General features: G+C 42.3%; 1 protein-coding gene across 2 annotated transcripts in view; it reads left to right on the top strand.

Annotated features, from left to right (window-relative positions):
• EMCN (endomucin) overlaps positions 1–17,714 on the top strand; it is a 42,721-nt gene that overhangs the window by 11,428 nt on the left and 13,579 nt on the right. For both annotated transcript variants that reach the window (XM_035113351.2, XM_035113352.2), the window contains exons 2-7: positions 4,112–4,153; positions 4,814–4,843; positions 6,266–6,313; positions 10,885–10,983; positions 15,372–15,437; positions 16,314–16,406. In XM_035113351.2, the coding sequence (XP_034969242.2) occupies positions 4,112–4,153; positions 4,814–4,843; positions 6,266–6,313; positions 10,885–10,983; positions 15,372–15,437; positions 16,314–16,406 (378 nt within the window). The remainder of the gene's footprint in view (positions 1–4,111; positions 4,154–4,813; positions 4,844–6,265; positions 6,314–10,884; positions 10,984–15,371; positions 15,438–16,313; positions 16,407–17,714) is intronic.

The raw sequence follows: 17,714 nt of genomic DNA, 5'->3' as shown, positions 1-17,714 counted from the left end.
GGCTGTGAGTCCTGGTACCTCGCTGGAAAAATACAAACGGACCTCTTGTTGGCAAAAACAGAGATGAAGTTTTATTGTGTTAAAAACATAAGTGATTCTTTAACGTGTCATTAATTAATTAGCTTTGTTCCAGTTGTACAAAATAAACTCAGTCAAACATTTAACTTTAAGTTTTCCTAGCCTCTTAACTGTCTTCATATAAGCCACCACATAACATCACACCACACCTTCCTCCCTCTCCCTCCTCACTGACCAAAACCGACACTCCCTCCTTTCAAACCGGGCACAGTCCCGCCCCCATCAGAGTTCTATGCCAGTCAGGCTGGAGGTGGGTTAACTCTTTGCCAGCCGGGCAGAAATAAACATTTTAAAAGTGCTTCAATTTGTCACAGCAGCCATCTCGGGGAGGAGTGGGGGAAATGCAGTTGCAACCACATTAATAGCTCCTGACATGCTACCTCAGCTCACTCTAACTGTGCCTCATATAGAGAAAGGTTGCTGTATCCACGAACATGTCTGTGTGATGGTGTGGAGGAATTCAGCAGAGGAGCTGTTAGTAGAAATGATAGGGTTGCCTTTACCTAATTGACACGTTCTGAAACCATTTGCCAATCAAAACATAGCCATCCTTTGAAATTCTCACTTCTCCAAATTTTGTGCAAAAAATGCATGCAATAGGGCAACGTGTGCACAGAAATGCATCTATTAGTGCAAACAACATGCAAAAATACATTATATTTACTTTGCTAAATAACATGAGGCAAAAGTGCATTAAAAACATGTAAAATAGGAGGTGTTTGCACTAAAATGCGGATGGAATTTCATGAGGATCTTTTTTTGGAGGGGATGGTGGTAAATGCCACAAACTGATGTACAAATGTGCAGAACCTAGCTAAAGGCTCGGGTGGTGGGAGAAACTAAGAAGAACCAAAATGGACAGATTTGGCCTCCTGCACATGTAAGAGAAGAAAACGGATGGGGTGGGGGAACAGCTCTTCTGTTGTGTAGCAAATGATGGGCGGTGTTCTTTTTGCATTATTCCGTCGTATCTCGGTGTGTTGCTGGCTTGACCTTGCAGCTGCGACTGTAATGGTCATATTTTTAGCATATCCTGTTATCTTTCGCGCACTCCCTGAAGCCACACCCTCACCCCACTTCTCCCCCTGACACATTCCTGGAAGTGACTGCATTGGGATCAGGGAACAGAGCCGGACTCCCACACGTAGCTTTCCGTGGGAATGTTGCTAGTCACTTCTACCAGGGATGGCAAATCCCTGCCGAATCCAGCGCTTTCCTCTCCATGCTTGAAAAGATGAAGCTGTTGCAGCCAAAGGGACTCTAAAGGGATATCAGAAAAGCACAGGCTGGGGGAGGAATAAGCAGGTGACTGCTAAATAGAGGAGGCCATGAGAGGACGGACAATCTTTCTATCACTGTGACAAATACCGGGAACAAATGAGGGGAAGGGCCATAGCTCAGTGGATAGAGCATCTGCCTTGCAAGTGGAAGGTCCCAAGTTCAATCCCCGGCATCTCCAGGTAGGGCTGGGGAGACCCCTATCTAAAACCCTGAATAGCTGCATCCAGTCTGTGCAGACAATACTGAGCTAGAGGACCAATGGTCTGACTCAGTATAAGACAACTTCCTATATTCCTACGACAGCCTTCCCCAACATGAGCCTTCTAGATATACATACATACATACATACATACATACATACATACATACATACAGCCCAGCAACATCTGGGGGAACCACCCTTGACTTAAAGCAGGCTTGAGGAGCCCTGGTCATCCCTGGTCATTGGCCATGCTTGCTGTGGCTGATGGGAGTTGCAGCTCAGCAACATCTGGAAGGCCACAGGTTCCTCTCACCTGGATTAAAGGATTAGTCCCATCCCTAAGCAAAATAGCTGACTTGTTGGTAACCACTCTGTGGATACTCCTAGACAGACATTCATTCTTGACTCTGCTGCTCATGTGTGCAATTGTTGTTGGGGTTTTTTGCAGCATCCACACAATACTGCTGACATCAAAATTCCTCCCCAGACCATTCCAGATCTACCCTTTCCAGGGAAAACATGTGTGTGTGTTGCCAACCACCCATTTACGATATGAAGCCCCCATTGGAAGCCCCCTTCCCTCATCCTTGCTCTTTGTCATCAGCTTGCTCCTCATCACCCTTGCTCTTCATCATGGACGAAGAGCTTTATTTGGAGCTCTTGAGTGGACCAGAGGAGTAAAGTTCTCCATCTGGTCCACTCTGAGGCACCTAGTCCAACTGGTACCACTGGGAGAGTAAATGGCTATCTTTCACTTTCTTACTACTATTATTATACCGTCCTTCATCTGCAGATCTCGGGGCACAGGATGTGTCCTGGCTGAAGTGGGGACCATGTTTTTGAAAGACCTGCCCATTTCTTTACTACCTATAGGAAAGTGCTACTGACATAAATAGTAAGAATGATAAGATAGGGAAACAGGGCAGAAAGCTTCAGGTAGAGATAACAGACAATTATGAAAAAGAATAAGACATTGCTGTAGTCTGTGTGTTCACATCTGCAGTTTACATTTGTAGTTAGAAATGGAACTCAGTCAAGTGGCTATGATTGATATTCATTGACATAATTGTTTTAAGTCCATACATAATTAACTATGGGGTTTTTTCTACATTTATGTTCCCTTTACATTGAAATTAATGTAAGTTATAGAAGTTACATAAATAATTTATGTAATTTACGTTACATAGTGGACAGTGAGATGAATAATGCAATATTGGAAGAAACTGAACTGCAGCAGACCAGAAACAGCACTGGTTGTGATGAATACAGGTTGGAACAGAAATTGCTGCCTTCTTACGTCTCTGCCTCTGGGCTGCAATCCTGTCTACATTTACCAGGGAGCAACCCCCATCTTACTGAGTGTGACTTTATTCAGAGTAAACATACATAGAATTGCTCTACACATCATTTAAGAGTGAATAAGCTGTTAAAATGTGAACTTAAAAATTGCCCCCCCCCAACAAATCAGGGGCCTTGACAATAAACAAAATCTCTGAAATGACACGCTCTTGAAGGGAGAGGCTCACAACTAAAGTTGCTTAAAATCCTATAAACTTCAGCTTCTTCTATAGATGCAAACCAGCCTTTTCATCCATTCATGAAGTAATAAGATGGTTCGAATGTCACATAATTTTCTCTGCCTATGTGATTTCCCCAAACATCTCCTCCTGTGCTGCTATATATTTTCTGCAATAAGGATTGCAATTTACATTGCACATTTGCACCGAAAAATTCAGACCTGTCATCACTGGCAATGGCTTTTTTCTGTGTCTGGGTTTGCTACTCTAATTTGCTTTTCACACTGTAATAACTGCCATATAATTAAGCTTTTCATAGTGGATTGACCCCTTGCACAGCAAAGTCAATGTGTTGAGAACAGGGGCACTTAAGTCTATCTACTGGAAAGAAATTATACGAAGCCCAGCTCTCTATATATTTAGCCTAGCTTCTTTGGGCTATGCAGCCATGCCAACTACTTCTTCTTATAGTCCAGGAAAAAGCCTCCACTTAAAGGCACTGCCCAATCCTGTTCCTGCTTTGGAGAAGAAAAAGAGGGAGAGTACAATTTTCATAAAGAGGAAGCAAACTATTGCTCTTTCTGAAAACTGGTCTTTTCCTAAAATTACAAACCTGGTATCTCCTACTGTAGCTGTGAAATGATCATAGTTTTGGTAAGGAATATCAGCAAAACACAACTAGAAACTGCCCACATTTTAACGAAAGGAGGATGGAAAAGATCAAAGTTGTAAAAATTCCCCCCCAAAATGAAGAAGCCGCCGTGAACATATTCCAGTACTGTACTGGTAAGGAAATGCACCCAAATGGTGATTGGAATGGTATTGCCTTATACCATTAAATAAGTGATGAGCTATAACAGAAAAGGTTAATCAATAAACCATCAAAGGAAAGCATTACCAACTGTTCAAACAGCTGCTCGGCAGAATGACTTCTGCTTCCATGGCATCGCCTCTGAGTGCTAATTCTTCATTTGACAGAGATTGTTGAGAACAATGATTAACACTCATACTTTTGTTTGTTTTTAATCTTCAGAAGACATAAATACAACACCCAGCAAGGGCCCAACAAGTCCTGGTAAGCAACAACCCTTTATTGCCTTACTTTTAACCATCTCTTGAGAACAAGCCCATACATTAGAGTGGCTTTGTTCGAGAAAAAGCAACTTCTTCCCTGTTGCTGTTTATCAGCAAAGCCCATGATGGGTCCGTGCTGATTCTGGGCTTAGCTATGATGGTGCATGAGAGCCAGTGCAGTCAACTTAGTGGTTACAGTGTCAGGCTAGGACCAGGAAGATCTGGTTTAAATCCCTTCTCATGCCCAGGGTGAGTATTCACTATCTCTTCCCAACCTACTTCACAGGATTGTTGTGAGGATAAAAGAGTTAGGAGAGAACCATATATACATCACCTGAAGCAGGATGTAATGTAAATAGTAGGAGTAATAGTAATAGCAAATATGTAAGGCCTTGCCTCCTCTGTCATTCTCAAGGATTGTCAGAACTCCAGGGGGTCTCTAACTTTCAGAACCCCTTGTTCTTGCAATCTGGGGTGCTCTTACCATCACTGATCCTGTCCGTTAGTTTGTTTTATTTCTCCAGGTATTCTTTTTTTACACTCCCACAACCTTCCTTTAGCATATCCCTTCTCAACAATTATTAAGATGGCTGTTTAGTGTAACATTAATCTCAACTGCAAGATAAACCACCACAATGAATGCTTAATGTTATTTGTACAGGATCAACCACAACTATCTCAACAACTAAAGGTAAGCTCACAGGTATATAATTGTCTGGGATTTTAAAGTCACTGCATAAGTGCATATCATTTATACTAATTCATGTAAACAATCGTTTTTAGCTTACTTCAGTGTCCATTGAAGGGTCCAACCGATTGGGTTAAACGCCTTTGCATTTAGTTTCCATTGCATTCATTTGCAACGACTTTGGTTCAAGGTTTCCATTTCAGATTGATATATGGAGATTAGTGTTATAGTACATGTAAAAGGGAGGCTCCTTATTGTGGTGGTGAGAGGGATCCAATGAAAGAGGAGATATAATATTCCAAAGTGAAGCACGATAGGGCAATGGAATCTGCTCCATTAGGGCAAATGGGCCCTGCCCTACTAACCTTGATTCCACAAAGCCCACTTGTCTGCCTTCTGACTTGCAACCAGTCCTTACCTCCAGATAAGGTCCAGGCAGAAGGTACTATTTGTAGATCTCTGGGTTATTTGTAGTTAAATCACCAGTAACATCTGACTCCCAGTGGTTCAAAAAAAAGCACCAGCCTTTCTTCCCAAATTAGGCTTCTAATTTGTGGGTTGGGGGGACTAGGGTTTTTGTGTGAAAGGACTATGACCTCATTTCTGGTACTGAAGACAAAGTCCTGGGCCGAGAGATGCTTTGTTCTTTCATTCGAAGTATATATATGCCCTTCTTACATTTTGATACAGCTGGTATTTGGGTTTGGGGGTGGGAAGCTGATCTTATAGGTTGGCAGTTCACCCAACCCTGCTTTAGATAATGATCAAGAACCCAGAAGTGACTTTTGAAGCATGTACTCACACCCACCATTCATATTTTCATATTAAAGCTGATACCAATTTGCAGTTAACTGGGATATCTTAGGGGACACCATCTCTCAAATAGATCTGCCCAGTCTTCTTCCTGGGGCTACTTTTCCAAATTAAAAAACAAACAAACCAGATCCTCTACTTAAATCGTGCTTTGTGTGCAGGAGTAGCTTGTCCCTCAAGTATCATGGTATGAAGACCTTTACTTCTCAAATATAGTACAGTGAAACGGAAGGGTATTGTAACTTCAGAGGCCAATAAAAATCGTCAAATGCCTGGCTGAGCTCAGGAAGAGAATAGATTTTATTTTATTTTTTAAAAGGTATATTAAAACAGTAAAGACACAGCGGTTTCATATACCAAAGCCGCTCTCTTCATCTCCTAATACAAGCACAAAAGGGACAGGTAATGCTGCGAGACGGAACATTCAGAATGGTATATTTGAAATATGCTTTCAGGTAACTTTTATTTGAAATGCGGCATATATTGCCATGAGATATTACTATGTTCCAAAAGACCATCGGTCAACATATCTCAACCTTCTCCTTTCCCTCAAGCAGACTAGGTTGTTTTTAATAATAAAACTCATTTTGCTTTACCTTGCCCTTCTCATAGCAAGCCAAGAAACCTCTTCAAGGAACACAAGCAAAGCTGCAACTGCAGGTAATTTCTTCAACATTTGAATTATTTTTTGCATGTGAGTTTTATTTTTCTTCTAGCTTCTGCTCTTTGATTAATCCACATCAGTTGCTTTCCGCATGGGTTGCTGCACATAAAACCCTGTTTGACTGTGAAAGTGAGTTACAGTAAAGTTTGAAGAACACATTCTATATCTTGGCCACATCTGTAAAGCACTGCTATACCACTTTAACTGTTCCAATTCCAAAATAATTATGGGAGCTGTAGTTCGTTAAGGGTGCTAAGACCCCCTACCTGCCCTACTGGAGGTACCATTTCCAGTTGCCTGGCATAGCTGCCAAGTACCCCGTTTTCCCCGGGAAACCCCCGTTTTTACTTACCTTTTCCCGGTGGTCCCCCGTATCACTTCGTCTCCCGTTTTTCTCTGTTATTTTCTCCTGCCAGTGGCCATTTTTTTCTGATTTGCCCTTCTATGGGCACAAAAAATGGCCGCCACCGGCTTCAAAAGTCGCATCTACGCATGACTGGAAGTGCGTAGATGTGACTTCCAGTGTCGGTGGCGGCCATTTTTGTGCCCATAGATGGGCGGCTGACACCGGAAGTTGTGTCGATGCACTTCCAGTCATGCGTAGAAGCTACTATTGAAGCCGGCGGTGGCCATTTTTGTGCCCATAGAAGGGCAAAGCGACACCGGAAGTTACGTCGACGCAACTTCCGGTGTCACACGGCTGCCGGTCCTGGATTCTGCAGTCCGGGACTTGGAAGGTAAGTTGCCTGGGAAGCGGGATTGATTGTTAAACCACTCTGGAAGCTGTACATCTATGAAGAGAATAGGATTTCCTAACAATTCTCATCATCTTTAGCAAACAGCAGCTCCCAGGATCCTTTGGGGAAAATCGTGACTGTTGAAAGTAGTATAATACTGCTTCAAAAGTAGGTTACAATGGTCAGGGCTGATCTGGGTTGTAGTTCAACAGCATCTGGGGAGGGACCCAAGCTTGGACAGTTGTCAGGCTTTGGGGACTCGGCTCCCCCCCCCCCAGCTGTAGATAAGCAGGACAAAGCAAAAAGAGTCTTTTACCATTTAAAGAGTCTTTAACGATCACAGCAAAAGAACAACACAGCCATTCTTGGAATGAAGATGTTTCACTTCCCCCATTGTCACGTCCGCTTCTTGCAACCTGATCTCACAACCACTGTGCTTTTTGTGTAGCCACCTTATCTGCTCTCCTTGACCTTGGACTGATAGGCTGGACACTTTCCAGTGAGAGAGAGTCTGTTAGCTCTCTCTCTCTCTTCCAGTTCTTCTTCACTTAGCTGTTCACCCCCCCCCCCAGTTCGTCCCAACTTTTGTCTTCAGAACTATGCCCCTCTGCAAACCACTGTTCCAAATCTGTACTGCTCCGCTGCTCCTGGGCAGCTTCAGGATCTTGGTCAGGAGCTGACAGGGGGGGAGGCTCCCACCATTCCTCATCAGAGCTGTACTCCTCAGCATGGTCTCTGCTTGAGAGGCCTGTGGTCTGACTTGGAATAAGCTTGCTTCCTGAGCTAAGCAGATCTGGGGCCATCTGGGAAACCTACCTGAGAAAACCCAATGCATTATGGTTGAAAGGTAGGATATAAATGAGATGTGTATTTAAACGAAACAACAGCAAACCAGCTAAAACTTGCACAGTTAAGGCTGAAATCCCATGCACTGTAAATCAGTAAAATCTATTAAAATGTTTTAGTTTAATATCTAAATGACAGTGGGGTTGGTACCAGGTGAAGCCCTTGGGGGAGGGCATCCTGTAACTCTTCTTTTTAGATGATCTTCATACCTTTGATGAGAATATTTGGCTCAACCCTATCATTTTAGTTGACTTTTCCTGTATCTTCTTCCGTTCTGAGTCTTAGACACTTAACGTTGCTAGCATAAGAAGGGAATGGAGCTGCTTATACACACACAGAGAGAGACCCCAGTTTAAAGGGAAAGCATGCACTGGCATCCAGAACAGTGTGGCAGTAAAAAAAGCAAATCATGTTTGGAATGATTTCCTCAGAGTGCCATTTACTCTTCTTGAAGTGATTAATTCTGTGCCACTGTCTACGAGCGAGGCTGTATTTTCCCCCTTGAAGAGCTGCACTCTGATGAAGGTGAACACTTTTTTTCATTTTCAAAAACGCTTTAGCGGCATTTGCTAATTCATTTTTTGCAACTCCCCTGCAACGTAAGTGGGTAATAATATCATCATTCCTGCTTTATAGAGAAGCCCAGAGCTATTGCAAGAGTCAGGGACAGAAAAGGAGGGCAAAAATGGAAGCTGTAGATGGAGGTAGCTTCTCAATAGCTCTGACTTCAAAGCTGCTCTACTGTTTATGTGAGTATTTAAAACAACATTTTTTTAACATGGGGGGGGGGGGACGCTATGAATCAATGAACACCCATATAACATAGGCACCGTTTACTACACTTCCATGTTTCCCCCCTCAAATTAAAATCCCCTATTGCTTTCTAGAACATGTAAGCAGTGATTTCATCACGTGGAGTTGAAATTCTAGAGCACCTGACTGCAAAGCTTTAATAGAAATGGAGATTTAGGAAAGCAGCGTTTTCCATTCCATTCTGTAATTACGCTGCTCCCATTCTGCAGCAATTCCATCTTCTGGCCCAAAACTATGCTATTCATGTCAACTTATGGGAAGAAGTCCCCAAGAAGCACCCTGAAACAGAAATAAAGCACGACATCAACAAGGAGTGGGTGAAGTCAGTCCACTGTGGCAAAATTACATAACTTATGTGATTTACATTGGGTGGCATTCAGCTAAGTTTTACTCAGAGAAGACCTATTGAAATGAATGAACATGAATTTGTGGACATCGTCAATTTTCACTCCCAGTTTCATTTTCATGTGAATTTTCTGACATCCCTACAGGGCAACAAAAATTAGACCTGGATTTCTTTTCTTTTTTTTGTGATTTTTAATTTTATATATACAACCCTTCCCCCCCTCCTCCCCGTCCCCACCCTAAACCCTCCCTCCCTTCCCCAACGACTTCTCAGCCGTGAATGAGTTTTTTCCTATGTTGTTCCCTACATTTTCTATACATACCGTTTTTCCAAATTACCAACATTAACAATTATGTATACCATAACTTTCTATTGTTTTCATCCATTGCATATAATAAAACTATAATTTGTCCAGATCTTTAATTGATTGTAGAGCTATTAAATATCTGAAATGAGAGTTGGTTTTTCGATTTTACCTTTTATATAATTTAAAAAGAGTTTCCAATTGTTATTTGAATCTTCTGGTTTAATCCCTTTAATTTGTTCATACTTTGATGCCATCTTATAATAATTATATAACTTTTGTTGCCATTCCTCTATTTCTGGGACCATTGCTGACTTCCAATTTTTCGCGATTAATATTCTTGCGGCTGCTGTGGCATAGCTTATACAGCATCTGTCTTGTACCCTGATGTCATCTGGCATCATTCCCAACAAAAACAATTCCTGCGATTTCTTGAATGAATATTTCAAAACTTTCTTTAGTTCTCTATAGATCATTTCCCAAAACACCTTGATTTTGTTACAAGTCCACCACATATGTATGTGGGTACCGATTTCCATATTACATTTCCAGCATATATTACTAGTGCCCGGATATATTTTAGCCAATCTGGCAGGTGTTAAATGCCATCTATTTTGCATTTTTAATAAATTTTCTTTTAAATCATAATTTGGTGTGTAATTTGCATCAGTCTTCCATAGCTTTTCCCACTTTTGCATTGTAATTGCTTTTCCTAGATCTTGACTCCATTTGATCATGGAGTCTTTAGTTAATTCTTCTTCTGTGTTCCATTTTAATATTATTTGGTAAAGATTTTTCATATACTTATCCTTTCTTTCCAATAATATTTCCTCCAATTTAGATACTTCTCTTTCAAAGCCAATTTTTTTATCTATTTGCAATCTTTGGTTAATTTGGAAATGTTGTAACCAAGTATTTAAATGGGATTTTATTTCATTATATTCTTTTAATTTTAAATTTCCATCTTTTTCTTCTAATAGTAATTTGTATGTCGGCCAATTATTTCCCATGTTCGTCCTACGCACTGCTACAATTTCAAGAGGTGAAATCCACCAAGGTGTCTTGGGTTCAAAAAAATTTCTGTACTTTATCCATATTGAATATAGAGATCTTCTAATTATATTTAACATAAAAACATTCTTTCTTTCAATTTTTTCCCTCATTAGGTAATGATGCCATCCGAAACCAAGCCCTTGGCCTTCTAAAAATTAGACCTGGATTTCTTGTTCTTTCTCTTTGGACAATATTTCTGTCTGTGACAAGGATTTATATATAGTCTCAGGTATAGCCACAGGAAGTGAATAATCACACCTCTGCATCAACAGGAGTGTCATTTACACATGCAGACAATGTCTTGGAGCTGCACCAGGAACACCAACATTAAAAAAGCATGGAATGCTGGGAATTCTGTTGTCTTTTCATAAGCAATTTTAGCAATGAACCATAAGGGTTTCACAGATCGCCTATGTTTATTTGGCAGAGGAAGAGTAACAGAAAACAATTGTGTGTTCCTTGTTTCAGATAATACAACTACTATTGCGAATTCTTCAGCGAATTCTTCAGCAACAGCCCAACCAACACAGACCTCTGCACTATCAACATCGAACAACACAGCAAGCAGTAGGTATTGTGTTTCGCTGGCTCACTGGTGAATTCATTGTAAGCCATACCTGAGGGTGAGAAAGGGCCACCATGGCTGTGAAGCAGGGCATTGGTTGGTGGCGAAGGTCTTGACTCACTGATGGAGCACATACATTGCACGTTAAAAACTCCCATGTTCGATCCCCAGAATCTGCAAGAGACTCCTATGTGAAACCTTGGGAATCTGCTACCAATAGACCATACTGAGCTAGATTAACCAATGATCTAACTTGGTACAAGGCAGTTTTCGATGTGTGACCCCACTTCTTACCCCTGTGTTGGTGAACATGGGAGTGAAGAGTACTACTGGCATAAGACTATTGGCTAGTCTTCATGCAGCCACAGCTGAAATAAAGGCGATGTACATGCAGGGTCTGGAATCTGTAGATCCACACCAGCTTAAAGTCTGCCCATCCCTGTAGTAAACCAGCATATTAATTGATGATGCTATCATTCTACAATATTTCCAGAGGGGTAGCTATGGTAATCTGCTGCAGCAGGAACAACAAAGAGGTCTGTGGCACATTAGCAATAAATCTGTTAGATCCTTAACACACTGCAAGACTCTTTTTCATGGTAGGCAGAAAAATGATGATGACAGAGAGCCAGTGTTATATCTGCTCACAAACTGCTCTCTGCAATGTCTCCACTGAACGCATTTTGAGGAATAAGGTCATAGACCTGCATATGTAATTTTACAATCTATTGATGCTTCCCTAGTTAAAATATATATACAGTATATCCAAAATCTACAATGTTAAGTTCTTTGTGCCTTTCAAAATAAATAGAGAACTCATACTGGACTGGATATTACTTTAGTAGAGCAGTTAGTGGCATAATTCATATGAAGCAAGGTTGGGGAACCCCTCTGCCCCATAGATTTTGGAGAAATGTAAAATGGCAAGGGATCTCCACTGTCTCTTTTGGTTTGGCCCTCCGTCTTTGGGATCAAGTGATAATAAAAACCCAATTTTCTTGCACAGGGTGCATTAGGCTAGATGAAGACATTTTATTTGGCTTCTGAGCAGCAATTCTTTTGGGTCCACACAGAGCCGGATTTAGGTTTGATGAGGCCCTAAGCTACTGAAGGTTATGGGGCCCTTTATATGTCCAGCTGTCCTTTGTCAACAACAAATTGTCGCTGTTTTTTGTGTTGAATATATGGTAATTTATGGACCTAATAGGTATCTAGAGCCATTTGCACATAACAAAATATGTATTTTATCAAAGTAATTGTTGAACTGAAATACAACTGGAAATTTACATCCAGGGGTTTTTTCCCCTTTAATTTTTTTTGGGGGGGGGGCTCAAGAGAGTGGGGCCCTAAGCTATAGCTTGTTTAGCTTATACCTAAATCCGGCACTGGGTCCACAGCTCAACTTTCAACACCTAAGCCTCTCTGAATATGAAAGGCCCCCAATGAAGGGGAAAGTCTAACCCTTTGGTTCTTTGCAGAAGGTCATTCCAGTTGACTCTCACTTAACTCAAGCATGGCTACCGTCAGCCTTCTGCATAAGGGTGTCTTAGGGGGAAACTGTGACTCTCCAGATTTTGCTGGACTCCAACTTCCATCAGCCCCAGTCAATATAGCCCATGTTCAGGGCTGAAGAGAGTGTCACGGTCCGGTCAGCGGGTGGTTGAAGCCCTGACTGAGGAAGTCAGGACCAGAGGCAAGATGGTGATGTAGAAGCAGGAACAGGTACAGGGCTGAGGGTCCAGCAGCAGGCAGTTGCAGGGTCAAGGAGCAAGGCAGAGGCAAAGGTCTGGGAGTCAATGAGCAAGGCATCAGCAAGGCAAAGGTCCAAGGGTCGAGGATCAAGGCGTCGGCAAGGCAAGGGTCCAAGGGTTGAGGATCAAGGCGTCGGCAAGGCAAGGGTCCAAGGAGTGAGAGGCCAGATGCAACCAGGCAGGCATAGTGTTGCTGTGGCGAAGAGCTGAAGGGAAATGCTGAGCTTTTATCCCTCCCAGCTCCTGCCACCAGGTGCAGTGAGGTATCAAGTGGCCTCACCTGAGTGACCACTCCTTGCTTCTCCAGCACAAGCTGAGGCAGGCCCCAGTCCTGCAAAGCACTACAAGCCCCAGAGCCTCACTCCTGCCCATACTCCTGACAGAGAGCAAGGCTGGCCCACTCATGAGGTAAGGTGAGGCGACTGCCTCAGGCGGCAGCATCCACCAGTACAGCAAGTCCTGACGTTGATTTTTCTTCCCCTCTTGTTCCTGATGTAGATATTCCCTCACCCCTTCTACCCTGGTGGGGAGGGGGTGCCATTTTAAGGATTGTCTCAGGTGCCAAAATGTCTTGGTGGGAGATGTAGCCCAACCAAATCTGGAAGACCACAGGTCCCCCATCCTTCCTTTAGTATGTGAATGTGTCCATTATTATGGAATGCTGCAGACATTTTTTTTAAAAAAAAAATTACATACCCATACATAATTGCACACAAAGGCATCTCAATTTACCATAGTCTTTGGATGCACATCTTTTATTTTATACTTACCTACAGCACTAAAACACTGAACTGTCTGTCTCTGCTGTTACTGCACCAAATGAAGATTTGCTGATGTAGAACTGGTGCTGTAGGCTATGAAGAAGCGTTTGCTTTTGTTTTGCTTTTGTCGTTCCACTTTATAGCAGAAGTCCTAATGGATAGAAACAGAACAAAACAAAAAGCCCACAAATGTGACTCCTTTTCTTTTAGGTCATGGAGAAGTTCCTCACTTGAGGGTATCCATAGAACACAACCACCTATAATTAACCTGTACTGAAAGCTAAAGCTTGTGGCAAGTAGGGAAAAGCTAATAAGCAAAGGCAGGCCTGTCTCTACAGCTTAGTTCATGGTAGTGCCCTGAATTAATACTGGAAGTTGACTACTTCCTTGTCCATAGTAGACCAACCTAGAACAATACCATTGATGATGGTTTTTACGATCAGCTTCAAAGCGGAGCTTCTCCACCCATTCCAAGTGACTTCCTCAAGGGGTTCCGAGAAGAGGACAATGGCATTAGCATCTGGTTGGCCACTGTAGAAAAAGGATGCTAGATAGGAATTTGGTCTAATCCAGCAGACCTTTTCCAGGGTTCTTCACATTTATTTTGCCCTAACATTGCGGAAAACAGCTGTAGAAAAGACCGGGGAGTGCTGCAGCATTTGGATTAAAAAAGGTAAAGGACCCCTGACAGTTAAGTCCAGTCGCGAACGACTCTGGGGTTGCGACGCTCATCTCACTTTACTGGCCGAGGGAGCCGACATTTGTCTGCAGTCAGTTTTTCCAGGTTATGTGGCCAGCATGACTAAGCTGCTTCTGGTGAAACCAGAGCAGCGCACGGAAATGCTGTTTACCTTCCCACCGGAGCGGTACCTATTTATCTACTTGCACTTGCTTTCGAACTGCTAGGTTGGCAGGAGCTGGTACCGAGCAACGGGAGCTCACCCCATTGCAGGCATTCGAACTGCCGACCTTCTGATCTGCAAGCCCTACGCTCAGTGGTTTAGACCACAGTGCCACCCGCGTCCTAGCATTTGGATTAGGAGAGGCATTAAAAGCTCTTGCTCACAGAACTACACTTTCCAGCAACCATAAAAAAAGACAGCTCTCAGGATTCTCTGGGGGAAGCCAGGTGTTTTACATGTACGGTGTATATGCAGCCTCAGTCAGCATTGTGCAAGTGTTGGGCAACTGCTGACTACTCCCAGTACGTTTCCGACCACAATGCAAAGTGTTGGTGCTGACCTTTAAACATAGCTGCCAAGTCTCCCGTTTGGAATGACATTATTCAGACATTGCAGTGCTTAGAACAAAACACCCCAAAGATAATCCCACCCTCTGCACACCCAGCTGATCTCTGTATTCTGCAGAACAGGGCCTCATGCAACTAGCATTTCATTGGGAGGTCCATTCTCAAGTGCCAGAATCAGGCCTTTATTGTGACGACGCCTACTCTCTGACACTCACACCATCAGATAACCTCCATCCCTATTGTCTGTTTGGGAACTTGTTGAAAATCTTCCTCTTTTAACATGATTTTTTCCCAAATCATTCATTGTTTATTTAATTGACTTTCAAATTGTTGTTTAAATTGATTTTTTTCTAAATTGCTTTTATATGTGTAATTGTTTCATGAATGTTTTTATTGTATTGTAAATCGCCTCAAGAAGCCTCTTGGGAAGTGATTCATAAATGAAATAAATAACTATTATTAATAGGCACCGTTTTAAAGAAAAAGATGCAGGGACCTGAGGATGTTGAGACAACAGCTCTGCAGAATTACTCTGGTTTTCCCCACACGTGCATACTGATTATTCCTTTGACAAATATGTTTTGAGAACAGCAGTTAACACACTGTCATTTATCTTATCAAAATATCAGCAGGGACAGCTGAATCACCAGCACTGAGCACTGTGACTTCATCTCACTCGGCTCTAACAACTCCTGGTAAGACATCCCCTTTATAATCTAATTCATAATCAACTGTTGACAACTGGCCCATTAAACAATTATATGACTGTATTATAGCAGCGGTTTTGCTTCGGTGCTGCGATGTTCAGTTTCCTTGCAGTAGATGCAGGCAGAGGTTTTTCGCAGTTGATTTTGCCCTGTAACTTCTGGTTGTCGGGTAAACTTGATGAAAGGCTTGCAGGGGATGGGTCCAAGGAAAAGCATCTCCCAGCGTGCTCCAGGGAACAAACAGAATAAGCTTTCAGGGGATGATGTCCCTCTGGTTGGTTTTAGGGCATCCATGTGGCTTCTTTTGCAGAGATGAGTGCTCTGCTTGAAAAGCTATCCAGTCCCAAGCCTGGTTTAAATTGCTCATCAGCAGTTGTCATCAGGACAGGGGACTAAATAGGCACCCAGGTCACTATCCTCCCTGCTGTGATGAGATGTATTGCATTAAAAAGGGGACTATTTCTAACTTTGCATCCATACATATAAAGCAGCATATGCACAATTTCTGAAAGCCTGTGCTTTTTTATGGGCAATGCATTTTCTGATCTTCTTCTCTCTCCCAATGTGCCATGGCTACTCCCACCAGCCAGATAATAAAGGAGAGGAAAATGTTCTGCAGATGGGAGCTGGTGGGGAAGTTGTTTTAGGAAGGTGGAGGAGATTCACTTCTACCCTCTCCAGATTCACTTCCACACTATCTCACCAGACCGCTCAACGTTTTATAAATGTTTTATAAAAGGTCTCGGAAAGGGAGAGGGAGAGAAACTTCCTTTGTTTCTGACTGCAAGCAGTGCTTCCTACCTGCACAAGAGTCTAAACCTTAGGATGGTGTTTGTGTTTAACATGAGATTTCCTTCCTTACAGCTCAACGTAACAAGACAACATCTCCCAACAAGAATGCCACTCAGAGAAGCGTACAAGACACGCTTCAAAAAGTAACTGAAGTTCCAACTGAAAGTAAGCAAAGACAAATACTTGTCTCCTATTTTACCTCCAGACTGCCAGCATTTTGTGGGAGGGATTCCAGTGAATATGTAAAATTTAGCAATTGACATTGGTTAAAGTGCTTTATCCCCCTGGTGCATCAAATTCAATTTAAAAAACCCACAGTTTTGCATGTTGGGAAAGTTGTGGGGTTAATGCATTAAAATGTGTGGAATTAATAAATGATTAACAGGAACACCATTCTCCCATTCTCACTGTGATTCCACCACCCCTTCCCTTCTTGCTTTGTGGAAAACCATAGTTTGATGTTATATATACAAAGCAGCAAACTGTGGTTTCAATTTGCCCTACAAATCTGAGTTGATAATCAGGACTCATAAATGAGTTACATACGGAGCAGCCAGTTTGTGCTTTTTAAGTTCTTGAGATCTTCTACTTTTGTGCTTTTTTTTTTAATTATTGAATTTCTATCCCACCCTTCCTCCCCCAGGAGCCCAGGGCAGAAAACAACAGATACACACAAAAACAAAAGCAAAGCAAAAACATTTTAACACTGTAAAAACAATTTAAAAGCTGTTACAGTTTAAAACATCTAAAAGTAGTTACAGTTAAAAAATATTCTTCCATCCAACAGTCTTAGGGTTGCCACCAAATGCTGGGTTAAACAAGAATGTTTTCAAATGCCTTCTGAAATCTCCAGGTCTCTAGAGTGTCCAGGATAAAGGACCCTCCCCAGAGTGGGTTCATTTGTAACCACTTTTGGCAGGTTTTATTTCTATAATTTGGAGAATTGGGAAGTTTAGAACAACATACGTATGTGTCATTTTTTAAAAATGAAAAGGTGTAGATCTTGTTTGACCTCCTCCACCTCCAAATTACAAAAACAGACTTTGTGTATTTTAGCATCCCCTTTGAGCAATCAGTCAGGAGTGTACTTGAGCTTAGCTTCATTTGGTTGCCTTCCAAAAAGGAAGAGGGGGGAGAAACAAACGGAAGGAGACTGCAGTTGTTTAGTCAAAGGGCCATCTGAGAACACAGTGGAGGGAGGGAGGTTTGGGGTCTCCATCTCCCATGCCATCTGCTGGTCTGTTAACCACCTACTAGAATGAGGCAAGGCAGCAATGCAAAAAATAAGGGGCCAAATAGAAGGCTTTCTCCCTCCCCGCTCATTGCCCAACAACAACTTATTCCGGACAATATTGCCCTCCTCATTTTTCAGTAGTGAGTCTGGAAGTCTTCCCAGATTCTTTTTATAGGGCAGCTGCCCCTCTAAACTCACAGCCCCCAAAGGAGTGTGAGGTTGACATGGAAGAGGCATAG

Source organism: Zootoca vivipara, chromosome 9 (genome assembly GCF_963506605.1).
Source record: "Zootoca vivipara chromosome 9, rZooViv1.1, whole genome shotgun sequence".
In the NCBI taxonomy this organism is placed as follows: domain Eukaryota; kingdom Metazoa; phylum Chordata; class Lepidosauria; order Squamata; family Lacertidae; genus Zootoca; species Zootoca vivipara.
This window is presented reverse-complemented; position numbering and strand designations above follow the sequence as displayed.